The 17,320-nt window shown below is 37.6% G+C and overlaps 4 protein-coding genes across 5 annotated transcripts; 2 read left to right on the top strand and 2 right to left on the bottom strand.

The window, feature by feature from the left end:
- The first annotated feature begins 68 nt into the window (after positions 1–68).
- LOC140794686 (vesicle transport protein GOT1-like) lies at positions 69–3,434 on the top strand. Its single transcript, XM_073146819.1, has 7 exons — positions 69–224; positions 946–1,029; positions 2,303–2,394; positions 2,504–2,584; positions 2,663–2,760; positions 2,963–3,044; positions 3,197–3,434. The coding sequence occupies exons 2-7, from the start codon at positions 999–1,001 to the stop codon at positions 3,233–3,235; spliced, it is 423 nt and encodes a 140-aa protein (XP_073002920.1). The 5' UTR covers positions 69–224; positions 946–998; the 3' UTR covers positions 3,236–3,434.
- Positions 3,435–4,409: 975 nt separating this feature from the next.
- On the bottom strand, positions 4,410–7,987 carry LOC140796662 (uncharacterized). The gene is made up of 2 exons (XM_073149739.1): positions 7,161–7,987; positions 4,410–4,870 (listed from the first exon to the last, which is right to left on the bottom strand). The coding sequence occupies exons 1-2, from the start codon at positions 7,863–7,865 to the stop codon at positions 4,781–4,783; spliced, it is 795 nt and encodes a 264-aa protein (XP_073005840.1). The 5' UTR covers positions 7,866–7,987; the 3' UTR covers positions 4,410–4,780.
- Positions 7,988–8,126: 139 nt separating this feature from the next.
- Positions 8,127–10,214, top strand: LOC140796673 (uncharacterized). Of its 2 annotated transcripts, none has more exons than XM_073149755.1 (6): positions 8,127–8,330; positions 8,418–8,447; positions 8,538–8,639; positions 9,048–9,129; positions 9,338–9,392; positions 9,901–10,214. In XM_073149755.1, exons 1-6 carry the CDS (start codon positions 8,233–8,235, stop codon positions 9,906–9,908), a joined length of 375 nt encoding a protein of 124 aa, XP_073005856.1. In that variant the 5' UTR covers positions 8,127–8,232; the 3' UTR covers positions 9,909–10,214. The 2 variants fall into 2 exon arrangements, with proteins under 2 accessions (XP_073005856.1, XP_073005850.1); XM_073149749.1 differs by having other exon boundaries at positions 8,144–8,330; positions 9,022–9,129.
- Positions 10,215–10,551: 337 nt separating this feature from the next.
- On the bottom strand, positions 10,552–15,820 carry LOC140780550 (probable protein S-acyltransferase 22). The gene is made up of 9 exons (XM_073126177.1): positions 15,464–15,820; positions 15,275–15,388; positions 14,236–14,616; positions 13,996–14,064; positions 13,837–13,908; positions 13,448–13,576; positions 13,016–13,096; positions 12,445–12,624; positions 10,552–11,674 (listed from the first exon to the last, which is right to left on the bottom strand). The coding sequence occupies exons 1-9, from the start codon at positions 15,503–15,505 to the stop codon at positions 10,886–10,888; spliced, it is 1,857 nt and encodes a 618-aa protein (XP_072982278.1). The 5' UTR covers positions 15,506–15,820; the 3' UTR covers positions 10,552–10,885.
- Positions 15,821–17,320: the final 1,500 nt, after the last annotated feature.

The raw sequence follows: 17,320 nt of genomic DNA, 5'->3' as shown, positions 1-17,320 counted from the left end.
CTACAAAGTTACCTCTACTATTTTTAAATCAGATTATATTTTTATAAGAGTAATTACGTCTTTTAATTAAATTTGCAAAAAAAAATCCATTTTCACGAAAAGAGAAAACTATATAAATATTTCGAGCCCCTTAGCCCTTGTCATCCGTCGTCCCCTCCTTGTGAGACGAGTGATCAGTTCAGGCGACAGCCGGCAACCGCTGGATCCGGTTCCGCAATAAGCCCGTTCGTCTCTCTCTCTCTCTCTCTCTCTCTCTCTCTCTCTATGTATATATCTTTGTTCGATCCCCTTCTTTTTCCTTTTGCTTCAAATCATCGATGGCTACTTCTTTCGTTCTTTATTTATGTTGTTTTGGTGATCCATATGACCTTCTTGGGAATGGGATTGCGATTTTCTTGTGGAACTCCCGAGTGAGTTTTTCTTGCTCTGTCCGTTAATTTAGTAATCGAAATTATAATAGCAACGGAATACTGATAAGAACTCTTGTTCGTCTCTGTTTCGCGAGGCATAATTAGATCATATTTAAGTAGGGAATTGGAAAACCGCAGCAGTCCTCTGAGCCGGTCTCGCAGCTTGGGCTTTGTTTTAATTTTTTTTTTTCTCTTTACTTTGTGTGTCCTTTGCGCTTGGTACAATGCTTTTTCGCCGAGTTTTGGAACTTGTTTAAACTATCTCCCCCTTTTATCGTGCATCAAACTTGTACACATCTATTTGAAGGAATGAAATCTCTCACCTATGGGCTTTTCGTAAAAAAAGAAGAAAATCAGTGCAAAATTTGTTCCTCAATTGTAGTGGGTAAATTTAATATTTCGGAAGTAGGTTCTGATGTATGGAGACCAACACATGAGGATGCTAATGCGGCTATTATAAAAAGGCTAATTCTTTATTAGAATGTCTTCTTTGCATAAAGTCGTAAGTACTTCACATGAGCTCTTTGTCTTGCAGATTGTTATCTTGCCGTTGAAGGGCTTCTCCATTTGTGTCTTTATCTTGGCAGAATGGTTTCATTTGAGATGAATGATCGGAAAAGTATGATTTCTATGTCTATTTCATGTCACAGTATATTTTCTGTTAAAGTTGTAGATGATACAGGGTATGCCCCCTTTGAAACATTCCAACTGTTTTTTCGATGCCTGACACTTCTTTTAGTTGAGACTAATGAGTAAAGATTTTGGATTTTTTTTCCTTTAAGTCTTTGAATTACTTGCCTTAAATTTGAGTGCTAGTTTAGAAGTATTCTTTTTGCAATCTTCCTATTTGTACTGCACTATAATTCTTCAAAATTAATCCAATCCTGCAGGCCATCCCAATTTGAAATTAATATAGTTTTTTGCCTGTTCAGCACTCCTAATTTACCTATATAGCTTAATTATTTGGCATCAACTTCCATCTTCTCTATTTGTAGCAGTAGATCAGGTCAAAACAATTCAATCTTTTAATGACAACAAGAATCGGCATTGTAAAATCTACTTAGAGATCCACTTAGAGATCTCCAAGATGTAATATCGGATCCCTTTTGTCTCCTCATTTCCTGGAGAACTTTGGACTGCGATTTAAAATTGAAAGTTAAGTACTGCCACAGAAAAGCAGATAGATGCTGACTGAACATATATATCCTAAAGATGTTTGAAGTTTTGGTTTTGACTCCTTGAAAAGATGAATGTTTTAGTTCGAAATAAAATGTTCTTAGCCTATTGTGGTTGAAAATAAATGTCGAAATAAAAAATCTTGATATTTTTTTTATCTTAACCAATGAGCTTTGACTTTAGTTTTCACTAAGTTTTGGCAGTTATTGTTCTGTCTTGATGAAACTTCAAACTATTTCCTAACTCAAGATCTTTAAATTTCATTGACCTAGAGCTATGAAAAGATACTTCGATAACAACCCATTTGCTTATATTGAAGGATTTGATCTTGTTTGTATGAGGTGTGACTCTCTTTAAGTTATCATGTATTGTAACGTCTGAGGCATAAGATTTCAGCCACCAAAATGCAACATGTATTCCTTTAAATCCAAGACAGAAAAGTAGCTATATGTTAATTTCTAAACTGACACCTGTTTTGAAGTTTTCTTTTCTTTTTTTGGTCGAAACTTCTTTTACTCTCTAAGCTGTTCTGGATGTTCCACATTTAAATCTTACATTATCCTTCTTCTTTTCTTTTTTCTCTTGACTTCTCTATGAGACGGTCTGATTCTGTAGGAGCATTCTTGACAATTACAATGCAAAGGTTCCCAGGTGTTATTATTTTTTACCATTTCCTTGGTTAAGTATAACTAACTATGAAACTTTATCTGGATCAGAAATTGGCCTAGGCCTGACAGGGTTTGGAATATTTTTCTCATTCTTGGGCATCATTTTCTTCTTTGATAAGGGATTTCTAGCCATGGGAAATGTAAGTTTTCCCCCCCTTAATATCATGCATTCTATTTCCATTTGTGACTCGTAGTTTTGTATAGACAGTGAATGATATTGGAAGATTTCTTACTTATGGATTATATCAGATACTCTTTCTCTCAGGTGTGATGTTGACCATCGGACTGAAGTCCACAATGCAATTCTTCATTAAGCCTAAGAATTACAAGGTGAGCTCACCATTAAAGCTCAATCTACCAGTAATTTTATTTCCCTTTCTCCTGCCCTAATATTTTGCTGGTTTACAGGGTACTATCTCCTTTGGAGCAGGATTCTTTCTGATCCTGATTGGATGGCCTGTTTTTGGCATGATACTGGAGTCATATGGCTTCATTGTGCTCTTCAGGTTAGTGTCCTTTTGTTTTCTTATCCTTTTTTTACTCAATGATGACTCTGTTGGTTGATTTTGAGTATCGCTATTGCTTCAAACGTTAAAAACATGTTCTCCTGTATGTGAATATCTTCACATCGGTTTCTGATGTTGATTCATGTGTTATACATTACTCTAATATTCTTCCTTTGAATCGGCCCCTTGATATACTTCGCAGTGGTTTCTGGTCAACGCTTGCAGTTTTCTTGCAAAGGATTCCTGTCCTTGGTTGGATATTCCAGCAGCCATTTGTGACATCGGTATGCCAATTCACCAAAGCTTGTCCATTTGTTGACTTGATATTATATTAACCTAATAGCTCTCGTTTTCAGGGTTGCATGATGAAACTCACATATCTGTGAGTTCTTATGCTAGACTAATTTTCGTTTATTCTCCATTTTCTTCCATGCAGTTCTTAGATCGCTACAGAGGGAAACGAGTGCCAGTCTAGTTGCAGTTGTGTTGCTACAAAGTTGATGCCCATACTATACACAGGGTTGTGATAAGATAGCAATCAACCTTTTGGGTCTCAATCTCTCAGACCGTTGTATCATATTTGATTGTATGTTCACCTATTAACAAGATCATTCTTTCTAAGATGACCTCTTATTGGGGGTGAATGAGATAAATAAGGTTAAGCTTTTCTCTGAGTTTTTGACCAAACTAAAAGCCTTTTTTTTTTACAGAAATAGACCGTTTCTCAAACTTATTATCAAATAGAGTTTAATTAGCTGTAACTCTAACAAAAAAGCTAAACTAATTAGCATTTTTAAAAATGCTAATTAGTTCATCGTCAGACAATTTTTTTAACTACTAAAAGATTAAGTTAAAAAGATTTATATACATAAAATGCTAATTAGTTTAGTATTTTAGGATTAAAAAAACGCTGAACTAATTAGCGTTTTTGCTTAGGGATAAAAAGGCTAATTAGTTCAACGTTTTTGTTAGTATTACGATAAATTAAATTTTATTTGGTAATAAATTTAAGGAGTAGTCTAATTTTGTATAAAAAAATTAGAACAGGGTTAGTTTGTCAAAAACTCCTTTTATCTCTTTGCCTAGTTGTTTGTTGCTGTCTGGACTAAGCCAGCTTCCAATCAAGAAAAGCTAAACAAGAGTTTAGAAAGGTTTTATTTGTCTCTCTTGCTAAACTTGGCTCCTTGTGGAGCAACACTTGAATTGTTAGGTGAGCAAAAATTATTTATTAATCAGTTTATTGAGAGAGAAAGGTAAGTGAGCAAAGTGCATTCGAAATCACCATTTATGTATCAGTTAGTTTATTGAATTGATAAACCCACTCTTCTCAAATCCACTATCCTCAAATCTCAAGTGGCATAGGCATGACAATGATCTTGGTTTGCTAATTTCTTGTGAAGATGGTGGATTTTATTTGAGAAATTTTCATTTCATTCAGGTCCCTTATGCACTGTTATAACATTTAAAAGAAAAAAAAAGGGACTTTGATCATTCAAAATAAGCATGTTGTTAGATGGAAACCTAATAGTTATGCAACATCGAAGCATTATATAATTTACATCCTTGGCTAACCGATAAGAAATTACAGAGGAAAGGAAGAAGCATATGCATGGAGATTTCAGCTTTAAGGACATTCAAGAGGGACAAACTAGGAAAGAAAATTGGCATTATAATATTACACCAACCGATAATAAGTATACCTATATTTGGCAAGATGTTCAAAGGAGTTGAACTCATATCAAACAAAAGTTTCTGAGTCACCCTCAAGTATTCCCTATGGAGTTCCCATTTACATATACATGAATGCACTAGAAAAAGAAAAATAGAAGAACTCTTATGCTGCCTTCACAAAAATAAAATCTCCCTAGTTTGGAACCACCGATAAAACCTTGGGCATGTTGTATGAAGTCATATGACATTAAAATACAGCAGTTCTCTTGGGATTTTGGAAGTAAATAATCAGATGGAAATACAGGGAAACTATAGCTGCGCTGAACGGCCAACGGGATTGCAAAAGAGATCATAACTTCCTGAGAACAGAAACTTGGTGTGGCAACATGGTCTTAATTTCATTCATTAGTGCAATTTGATGCAGCAACTGGCTAATTCTCTGCAGAATATATAAGATTGAGCAAATATAAATTTCTAACACCAATAAAACTCAAGAAGAGTGCATAATGTAAAGAATCAAAAGCTGGAAACTTCAATCCTATTCAGCGACAGACTGTCTCAAAGAGTTAAAAATGATAATGGAATAAATATAGATGAAAGTGGCCTTTGATTGACACTAGTCAATGGTTGGAACTTCCCCACACACACAAAAAAAAAAGGCAAAGCATGGAATTGTCGTGCATAGCATACGTAACAGATGAAATATAACATGCTAAGATTGATGGGTATAATTTAGTTAAACAGAACCTTACAAGAATAAGCATAAGAAGACAGATAAAGGTAATTTAGAAGAAGAACCAAATCATCAGCACCCTTCTTCTGTGTTCAGTCAAGTTAGAAATTGCATAGAGATATGCATAAATAGCAGAATCTCTGCCATTGCATAATCAAAATAAAATGGGACTCAGAGTGCAATGGCAGCTAACAAACAACAACCAGAATGAATAAGAACATTTATGAATGCATCTATCCATCTCCCCACTAAGAGAGGATATATATGCCTATAAACAATATATGTTTTCCCTAGCCAAATGAGACATCTCACGATAGTTGTCTACACCACAAGATCATGTATATCACCATGTTCGTAGTGCTAGTACAAGTAGCAACCTCACAGATGTTAGAAGATTTTGAAACAAAGCCTCAGAAACTGAATGCTCATATATGGATTTGTGACATCAAGATGCAAGAAAACAAAATAAAGAAAACCGCAAACAATCTGAAGAAAACCTGTACTGCTCTGTTAAATCTTGCTCAACTTAAAGGAATGGAGAACATTATAGATAATAAAATCATGGCATAACATGTATAACATGTACCCTATTTTCCAAGCATATGCCAATAATCATAGAGATGCAAGCACAAACTAACACAAGCATGTTTACAGACTCAGGATTATGGATTCTAAGTCAGTAATTTACTCTATGCCAAAAGCCTAGAATCACATGAATTCGACACTAAAAAGTATGGCCGATATAGATCAAATTATGAAACAATTTCTTTTGTAACTCAGTAAATAACTTGTTATCTACTTGAATTGCCCATAGACAGAACCACAGAGGTAATATAAACCTACCAGTTTCTATAAGAAAATTGCAAATTCTATGATGGTTAAATCCCTCCCAAATGATACTCTAAGCCAAAATTAACTAGATTTCTCTTTAGCTCCATAATCAACTCCTTACATGCAAACAAACAAAGAGAATAAGAACTTGCTTATATGCAAACAACCGCAAAGCCCAGTTGGCCTAAGAGCCAATACAATACATACGTGGTAAGGTTCTTAACTTCTTATACCAAGGGTGAGTATATTTTCAGACTAGTGGCATAATTTTCATGAATTCTGACATATGTTAGGACACCCATAATAAGATTAATATCAGAAGTCCAGTAGCTTTCCTAAGAATATCACAAGATACAACTACTACTATTTCTAATTCTCAGATAAAATTTTCATAAGGGACTACCTGATTAGTGATGTAATACAACTTCTCATTCAATAACTGTATAATGAGAAATTTCAGCAGTAACATATTTTCTAGTCTAATAACCATTTCTTATTATGACATGCAAGTATGTAAACTGAAGTCCAATTACTCTTAGAGTAACCATTATGCCTTCTACAACATAAAAATTCTCCATTATGCCATTAGAAACACTGGAAAATCATCATAATGATTAGTGAACAAGAATGAAATGTCTAATAATCTTCTAGATACAATGATACCCACCCATCAAGAGAACAAAAGCTCCAATCTACCTTGTCTCTCAAAATTGAAACTTTCAGCATGTTTCCAAAAAGTCAACTAGCACAAGGATCTCTAGAGATCATGAATATTGAGGAAGATTGATGCTTCCGGACAGATGTGAAAGCTTTTAGCCTTTGTGTGCATTTTACCGACTTGCTGTTATGTAATATGGACTATATTTTGTTGATGTAGTTGGTTCTGGTTGTAGTTTGGTGGTTTATTTTGGTGTCAGGATGTTAATTAGGACCTTAATGGTCCATGAACGATTATTTTGTCTGTTTAGACAGTTCGTTTTGCTGAGACTTCCTTGTGGAAAGGGGTCTGTTTTAAGTTTCAATGAAACAAGGGCTGAGGCCTGTTGGTCAAAAAGCATGTTACCAAAAAAAGATGTACAAAAGCAGACATCCTACTCGAATTACAAACCAAGTGGAAGTAAAATTACGCGAAAAAAAACGATAAATAATGGTTAGCAAGTCGCACCTGATCCTTCTCTTGAAGTAGAAGTAGCAGTAGATCCCTCTCCCGCCGGTCCCTTCGCCTCATATACATCATTATCCCCAACCCAGCCAACACAGACAGCGACCAAATCCCACCTCCTATTACTCCTCCCGCTCCTCCACAAAAAGGCATCTTGGACTGGATAACCTCCATTCCGGAGTCCAAAATTCTCCTCGCTGAATCCGATAACCTCCTCTGCAACCGAAAGGTTCTCTCCACCACTGCCTCCTTCTCCTCCTCCACCACTTCGCTCCACCGAGGGGAATAGGGCTCCCCGTCAGCTTCTTGAAGAGATCGAGGGGTAAGGTCTTGATTCGGATCGGGATGGAGATGGAGCCCTTCGTGGAGACTGGGAGGGAAGATGGCGCAATCGTCGAAGCTACCGCCCCCACCGACGCCGGCGCTGACGTCGGCCACAACCTCCCATCCCCTCCCGCTCTCCTCCCACACGGGCGGCGTCGCCGGCGGCGCCACCGCCTCCCACCCGTCCCCCGCCACAGAGCCTGTGCCCGCGCCGGCAAATGGAAACGGCGAGGCCTTTCCGTCCTCGCCGCCGTCCATCGCCTGCAAGGAGGCTACGGATCGGAGCTTGTAGACGACGTGGGGGTTTGTTGATGTCGGGGGAGTTAAGACGAGCGGGTGGAGAAATGGGTGGGAAGAGAGTGGGGTGGGGATTAATTTTTCCATGGAATTTTGATTGCGTTCTTTTTGGCAACTCAACCGAGGATAATTAGCTTTTTATTTTATTTTATTCTATTTCTCTTTATCTTAATATACTTTTTTTGATACGAGATGAGAGATACTTCTCTGTCATTTTTATGAGGCTGCAAATAAAACGAGATTTTGAGGTCCTTTTTTTTTAGATGAGATTAGGAGATGTTTCTTCCTATTAAAGGAGTTAGAAATAATATTCATACATATAAGGGGTGAAATGTAAATGTAACAAACATCAATTGGACCTGAATGTAATCAAGGGGGAGGGGTTTTGACTTAAAACTCTTCAGTCTCCTCGTAAAACCCTAATCTCAATCCACGAACACGGGGAAGACAAACAATGGACGACAAACGTCTCCGGCAAGAGAAGATCCAAAAGTTTGAGGATTTTGTCGACCGCCGCCTCAAGCCCGACCTCGTCAAGGCCATCGCTGAAAGGTACTTCTTTAATCCCGCATCAAACCATTCATTGTGACCGGGAGATCTTTTTCCCTTATATTTTGATCCAATCCTCTCTTTCATCAGGGATAAGGTCTTCCAGCAGCAGAAAGTCTTGTATCCTTTTCAGTTGAATTCGCTTCTTCGATTTCGGTATGTAGTGATTTGGATTTGTTTACTTAAACTGTCTTGGTGTTGAGATAATAGCTTGGATCTCAAGAGTAACATCGAGAAGTTGGAGAAGAATGGGGTGACTAGCCTTCGCTCGATGGTTAATCTCGGGTCTGAAGTTTACATGCAAGCCGACGTGTAAAGCTCTGAACTTTATCTCATTCATCTCTAGATGTTGTTGTTCTTCGGAATATGGTGGTATCTACTTCTGATTGCTTTGCATTTATCATGCAAGATGAGAATTTCTTGTATTGTCTGCGATAAATGGATCTCTTTTCATAAATTTTTTTTCTTTTGTGGAATCTCTATACACTCTTTTGCATAATTATCTGTATAATTTGCTCTGCAAATCTATTACTTTGTTGAATTTGCTCGACAAAAATATCATTGTTGGATCAGTATAGTAGCTCTGTGTACTGCATAAAAATTGTTTAATTTTCTTTCCAGGATTCAATTGTTTGTCTTTTAATTGAATTAAGTATGCCATTTTGAGTTTTCTGCTCTATGGTCATTTATGCAGGCCTGATACACGCCACATATTTGTAGATATCGGTATGGGTTTTCACGTGGAGTTCACTTGGTCGGAGGCACTGGAGTTCATATCAGTGAGGGAAGCAAGGTTGGCCAGGTGATGAAACCTTCACAAGTGTACAATATATTGTTTCATAAGTGAGGCATTGATTATTACTGTATATCTCTGAGTATGGAGGAGCAAAATATGTGCACAGATGTGTGCATGTGTGTTTGGGCATGTTGCTTTTAAATATACTGCAATAGCATCTCTGTTTATCTTCTTCTACTTCACAAATTGAGTGTTCGTTTGTGTGTTATGACAGACAAATAGAGGAGTACACACACCTTATTGCAAACATCAAGGCTCAAATCAAGTTGGTAAGTACTAAAGAAGAGTTCCTTTTCTTTCTTTGTTTGTTTTGCTAAGTGCTCGTGTATTGTGATTCCTAGGTAATGCTAAATGTGGTATTTTCTCAATTCACTATTAACTAGAAACATCATAAGATTTATCCATTCTTCTGTTTTAAGCACATCCAGTTATCCACATTGTGCATTTGAACTATCATGTTATTCTTAGGAGTATGGAAATGATTAAACGAGGTGAAGAACCTCACTTTTAATTATTTGTTAACCAAGCATTGCCAAGTATCAACAATAAATGGAATAAGATAGTAATAATACAGAAAATCCAACTTGACATCATTGCAATCTAGTCTTCAGACTATGTGCATCATAAATTTTATATGATCAGCTTTATGTTGCCATACATTGTCTACATTTGGTGTTAATATTGGTAGTGTTCTGTTTGTTCAGTATGTCATACAATAAACTTTTACCATCATTAGATTTTCTGAGCTCCACGCTTAACTATGAACATTGCTTTCAGGTATGTGAAGGTATCCGCGAATTACTTCAGATACCAGCAGAATGATCATTCCTTTCAATGACTTTGCCTTGCTAGTTCCATAATCTTGGCAAGCAATTGTAAGACCTTATGGGAATGGAAAAGCTGATGAAGTTGATAAAGTTTTTTTATTAACCTTAAACCTTTATATGGTGGACATGTGTGCCTCAAGTTATTATGATTAGACTCCCAGCACATCTGTAAATTTTGTAGAATTATTTGACATCTACACCACAAAGAATACTGATGTACCAATATGAGCATATGAATTGAATACGTTTGTTGGTATTTTTCCATTGCTGTTACTCAGTTATTCAACCATTAGTGCTTCTCTTCATTCTGTACAGTTTGTGCTTTTCTTATTCTTTTCTGTAAGCTTGGTAATATTAGGCATAATATATGGTGATGGTAAAGCCTATCAATCTGCAGCCCTGTGGTGCAAAGTTGCATAGACCATAGTATCCGCAGTTACAGTAGAAGTTTGAAATATTACGATAGAAATGAGCAAAATACTGACATAGAGTGACCTACAGAATTTCTATCAGCAATTCTGAACTTGGCAAAGAACTTATTGATCTAAGAATGATAATGCATAAGGATAAGGAATCCAATTCACATTGTAAAAGACTTGAATTTTTGAGCTATTTCACCACATACTTCAATTGCTAAGACACAATCCTGATTAAGCCACAAATAGGGTACAAATGAAGCAAGAGAGAACAATTAATAGGAGTATGTACATTGCCACCTGGTATATTAAGACAACCATTTACACCAGATGATAGTTGAACAATTTAACCAATATCAGAAACTCCTTTCTTAAATGTTCTCTTTGAGAACCACATCCAGCTTCAAACCAGAAATATTCCATGTCACTAGAGAACCAGCAGCCAGTCATGGCCATTTGTGAACTTCACTCCAATCTGAAGGAAGCGGAAACTTAAAAATTCTTACACATGATCTAATACTAGAGAAGCCTAGCCTTAGTTAAAAAGCCAGAGGATGATGCCTTCAGATCAGCTGCTACCTCAGTTTGGTGAGAGTTGAGGACAATGCTCGCCCAGTTGGATGATCTATGGACAATTCGCGAAGGGATGCGATCACTGTCTTCACCCCCAGATGCCTCATACCCATCACTCGTTGACCTTGAAAGCTGAATCCCTTTTTGCGGAGTGGTTCCTGGGACTGCAAGAGACGTGAGCCCCTGTACTTCTTCAGTTCCAGATGAGATGCGGTATGGATGGAGATCAGGCGAGTCCAAACTACTATCTGGCGAAGAAGCTATGTTCCCAGTGGATGATGCAGTTCTACCTGGTCGAAAAGCACTCCTCGCTTCTAGCTGCAGAGGTGCTAAGTTAGCAGATGTCTCCGGTGCCAGGATACTGCCGTTACTGCGAGTAGCAGCAGCAGTTATTTTTGCAAGGGACTCCCGAGAAAGGTCAGCAGTCATCCTTCCTCTTTTGGTAGCTCGCCTCTTATTATCAGGTCTTGAAATAATCCGACCACTAGTACTTCCGTAGCTACTATCTGTTTCCTGCCCGGGTGGCAGATCTTGTCTTGCGATTGGCTGAAGAACTCTGGATTTCTTCCTTGCCCGTGCAGCAGCTTTTGAAACTTCTTCTGCATTCAGACGAGCCAGAGTCCAAGGGCTTATTTTTACAGTCGCTACACCTTTCCTTCTCATTCCATCATCTTCTCTTGATTTCTTGTCAATAGAATGTAGAGACGTTGCAATCTCTGGAGGAACAACATCATACTATACCAAAATGAAAAGCCTTGTTAATGCCCCCAGATAAAGAAAGATAAAAAGGACAGGTAATATATGCTTACAATGTTTGAACTTTAACAACTGACTATAATATTTTCTACCTTCCCTATACTCTTTATCTCTTCTACCTAATAGGTCCAACATTGCAATGTAGGGCAAATCCTATTTCTCCTACATTAGATTATAATAATCACATGGCCTCTTCAGCCAAATTTCGTACCAGGTAGGATTTTCAGTGAGTTTGACTTCTTGAAGTGAGACTTCTACTTGCAATAGTTAGCAAGTTGGGCATTTTGTCAAAACTTGGCTTAACTCATAGGTTATTGCTTAAATTATCAAAATTAGCTGAGAAAAGGGCTTAAAGATATACAAGATGGTGTTTTAGCGACACTATAGCCTTTTCCCCTTCCCAGATTTAAGCCAGATTTAATGATGTTAGTAACAAATTGTGTACTGATGGTAAACCATAATTTTCTTCTATATCGTCCAGATTTGTCTCAGCAATTTCCATGGTTTATCTATCTCGATGAAGTATTATTATTAAGAAATAGAAAAGGCAAGCATACATGTATACTTGATCCTCAAGGAACAATCGGAGAGTGCACCAGATTTAGTGATGTTAGTAACAAATTGTGTAGTGATGGTAAACCATAATTTTCTTCTATATCGTCCAGAGTTGTCTCAGCAATTTCCATGGTTTATTTATCTCGATGAAGTATTATTATTAAGAAATAGAAAAGGCAAGCATACATGTATACCTGATCCTCAAGGAATAATCGGGGAGGAGTGCACCACGAACCGCGGCGAAATGCACTGAAAGAACTAGCACTGCTAAGTCCAGTGAGAGAGCTCACTGGAGACATCCTCGGACTTTGCTGGCCACCTTCTTGTTCCTCTTGCTCTCTCAATGCGATGATGTAATCATATGTACTGATTCCCTATGTGTGCATGCAAGTAATTAGTCTTAGGTTCTTAGATCTTGGGTGGAAAAGAAAATGTTGATAGCTTGAAAATGCACATTATCAAACTAGAAATATATCCTATGGTAACTGGAGGTCAGTAGCTAATGAGGTAAATTGGCACGCTTCTATATATTGAATGCTGCTACTCTTAGACAAGTTCACGACTTCATTCACACAATGGCCAAAAAGAAAATCACATTGCAGACAAAATTGTTGACTCTTAATACAAACAACAAGGGCAACAAGAACAATAAAGGCCGTCTTTAGTCCCACCTATTCTGTCACCAGCTAAACAAATCCTTTCTCATTCAGGTTTTATTTAAGGAATATTGACAATTTGATGTATTGAAAAATGACTAAAACTTACCTTCTTAATGAGAAGGATGTGAAAGAAGAAAAGTTGAGCAAGTGGTAGTGTCGCAATCATTGCTAGGAAAGTGCAGGATGCCTGCAAATATGAAGTCACAGTATGAAATAGGTGACTGAAATTCTCAGTGAATAACTAATTGAAAATTTTCTTTTAACTTCTAAAATTTAATTTGGCATGTGCAAACTGGTGTAATTGACATTTGCAGCCAATACAGTTCATGCTGTCTTGAGGCTAGCAACACAAAATGTAACAGCAATTAGGCAAGATACTTGCTGCAAACTTCTCCCGTTGCAAGAAAGGCTGCTTCCATGACTTACACCCATGAACACATGATCCGGAAAGTGTTACCATCAGCAATTGATATGCTCTTATGATTTAGATAAAATACTAGATGAATACAACAAATTTGTATGAGCAAAAGAAACTCACCACCACAATAACAAAAGGCACCAAAGAGAAGCTGCTTCCCAACTTTAAGACGATCTCCACAGAGAATTTCCTTCGCTCCAGGAAACAGCGAATCAGCACAAGCACTCCTATCGACCACTGGAGAATAAGCTGGCCCAAGGTGCACAAACCACGGAGACCTGTCAATGATCAACCAGAATGAAAAGGACCTAGAATAAAAATGCTTCCTACATTTCCTGACTACCAGGTCTACATGGACAATAAAATGTTTAATGGTGGATTTCCAAATAGGGACTGAAAACCAATGTGTAGGCTGATATAAGGACGACAGAGTTTGGCCATCAAATATTGCATATGCACTAACCCATACATCTTTTAACACTCTAAATTATAGGAGCTGATATGCTTACCAAGACAACTGCAGAAACCATGAGGATGAAAAACCTTCTATAGTTTGTCCTTCCTATACAATTGTTCAGCCACTGTAAAAGGCCAAGGAAGCAGAACATGATAATCGTGATGGACTAGATCATGAAAAGAGAAGGGACAAAATGAACAAAATATCTTACTCTGCAATGATGATCAAAGCCATCAACACATTTGTCACAAACTCTGCAATGTTTACTGAACTTCAACACCTACATGTTGTCCAATCATTTATAGTTTAGATTTTACACCCATATCCAACTGGAAGAGCAACAAATATTTCTTATATAATAAGTATGCCACTTATATAGAATGAAGCTTGAAGAAGAATATTCCTAAGCTACATATCAGTTAAGATCATCTGGCATGACCAAGGTGGATACCTCCACTTCGCACAGGCTGCAAAAAAACATGCCTTCTTCACTCTTCTGCTCAGAAGACTGGTCATGCGGGCGGCACCAATTACATATCAAAGGGCAGCACCAGAAAAGCAGAGGTGCCAATAAATTACTACCGCAACAAGATGAGTTATTGCCTTTATGTAAATTCTCGCTAGCGGCAACCGTGCTGACACCCTCATGTACTGGCTTTTCTCTAGTCATTCCATCGTGTAGTTCACTATCTGAAACTTCTTGTCTGGATCCCTCGTTATGATTTTGTTTCACGTTTTCATCTACTTTCCCATACTTCTTTGATTTGAAAACCCCTGGGTCTCCAGGATCTGCGGCAGCACACCAGATATACAAAAGGAAGACAAATGTAACCTGACAAAGAAGAAAACCTGTATCAGTACTTGTGTATGTTGCGGATGAAAATTTAATCAAGGAGACTTCTTTCTAGTGAAATTCTATAAAGACCCCATAAGCCCCATAAGATTTCCCATTACAAGGCCAGCAAATATTCAGTTTCACAAAGGTAATACAGGTTAATTGTTTAGACTCCCCACATTATCATAAATGAAATGTCAATACTTGATTAATTGATAAATCTTGTAAATGGAAATATTCCATCCTACCCAATGTAATATTTTAGACAGTATAAAACTTCATTAAAGAATATTTTATACATTTAACATTTAAATCGTGAGAATCTGATGGATAGATTGCAACTTGTGCAGCCATGTACAAGTGAATTATATGAGTCTTGACACCATCAAAGTATATAACCTGAAAATTGCATGATGGGAGCACACATACAGGTAAAAATTATAGAAAAATCTGCTGTTCCATCTTATTTTTCATGTGTGAAAAATTTACAAAAAAATCCAGGAAAGCACCAAAAGGAATTGAGATAAACCCACTTCTAAGAACTATCTATCAGATTATGCTCAACTCCAGAAATGCCCACAAGTCCCGACCTATGAAATAAAAGTAAAGGAAGGAAGGAAAATAAGCAGTAACTAATGTCAGTAAAATGGCTCACCAGAGGAGTATAGAGACCCATCACCACATACTGAAACAGCTTCGTTCCAACAAAGGGCACAAAGAACACATAGAAAGAAAACCCCAATGCCAGGAAAACAGCTATAGCCACCACCTGTACACATTAATAAAGAAGAAATGAGATTTCCATCAAAATATAAAAGGAAGGCAGAGGCTGCAAAAGGCAAACCTGGAGAGGATGGTAAGGAAGCTGCCATCCATGCTTCCTCATTTCCAACAAATGGCAATGCCCAGAACCGTCGAGACCCAAGATAAGGAGAAAGATCAAGAACCAACTAGAGGCCCACCAGGAGAAAGAAGGGAAAAAAAAAAAGATTGGATCTTTCTTTCTCTTTTCGCTCTCTTTCTTCTCAGAAAATGGAATCAGAGCTGCAAGCTCAGCAACCACAGCATTTGGCAGAGGGATCGTAAGGTAGGGTTGGAGGAGACAAAAGGATTAGGATTGGGCGACAGGGGGTAAGATGGGAGTAGGGAGATGGTGAGGGACCCCTTTCCCTTTGTTGAAGAGCCATCAATCCAGTGAGGCAAAGATTTATGGGGAAAGGTGGTGAGGTTGTTGGGCTTTCTCTTGTCCTGCGAACATTTTCTTTTACCAAGGGCCTAGAAAAGATTTGGTTAGGATCAGTAGACTGTAGGCTGATAGCTAGCTTTCTATTATTTTTACCCTTCCATTATAATAATATAATCACCAATTGTCAATTGATCCCCTGTTCATGCTCACATAAAAGGAAATTTTTGGGCCTTTCATTTTCAGGTGAGGTAGTATCACATGGAGAAGAGATTTGATGAATCTTGAAATTAACAAACTCATGACCAATAACTTTAAGGTGTTCTTCTTACAGCTGGTAAACTAATCATAAATTAAATAAAAAGACTACCTATTCTCATTATATAAGTTAGAAAACTAGTATTAGTAGAATCTTACCACTAAACTACAACTGTTGGCCTAATAATTTTTGAGGTGTTGCTAATCAGAGAAAGAATAAATCTAAAGGATATAATTGCCGCTGCCTATCCCTAAATATCATAAGTTCATATTCCTGATCACTATATTTCTTTAGATGTTGACATCCTGTATAAAAAAACCTCTGCATGTCAAGTAATGGTATGTTGGCATCTCAAATTTTCATAGCAAAAATTAGTGTCTTTCTCACATAGCACCTAGTGGACTCCTCTGATTGGTCTCTGCCATATTTTTTTGACCTAAAAGAGAGTAGATGGTAATGGCAAAATGACAAACCCAACACTACAAATTATCCTCTCTAGAAAAGAGATAAGCCTTGGTATGAGAGAGCTGTAGGCTTGAGCAATAGCTAGCTTAAGGGGGGCCTTAATTTGCTTTTCCATTGGTCAAACTATAGGGCATAATTAAGTGGGCCTACCTGCTTACCTTTTTATCATGCAGACCCAACAAAATAACCTGTGATTATGGAAATTGATAGCTACTTCTCATAGTCCTTCGCAAATATACTCAAAAGAATATATATGGGGAGAAGACACTCTTCTCAATAAGCTAGAATTTAACTAATGGAGTTGGGGAAGGGGGTATGAGAACCTCTTCTCTCTGTTTCTTTGCAGTGAGCTGCATCTTGGTGCTTTAAAAGGTGAGGCCCTGAAATTACTAGAGATGCCCTTGAGAATGACCTCCTAGTCTTTGTTTTGTTTTCTTGGAGGAAATAGAAAGGTGGGCTTAGGAAGGAGCTCACAACAAAGGCTTGACTTGCCAGTGGTGCTCTTATGGTCCTTTTTTTCTTTTCTTATTCTCTGGGAATGCTTGAGGTGATCACAAGAGCAAGTAGAAGATGAAGTTGGGTAGTTTGGGGAAGTAAGAGCAAGAAAGAAATGCTTGTATCCTGTACTAATCCCTACTGAGCTCTGGGCCTCTGGCAAGGTCTCTGCGCCCACATTTAATGTCATTTGGACACTGCTTGGCTGTCCCTAGTCCCCACAAAGATCTCTCTCTCTCTCTCTCTCTCTCTCTCTCTCTACACCTACTACTAAATTTTGTTTCTATTTAAACAATTCA

Source organism: Typha latifolia, chromosome 1 (assembly GCF_019914945.1).
Source record: "Typha latifolia isolate L0001 chromosome 1, TyphaL0001v2, whole genome shotgun sequence".
NCBI lineage: Eukaryota > Viridiplantae > Streptophyta > Magnoliopsida > Poales > Typhaceae > Typha > Typha latifolia.
The sequence above is the reverse complement of the archived record's forward strand: the minus strand, read 5'-3'. Positions and strand labels throughout refer to the sequence as shown.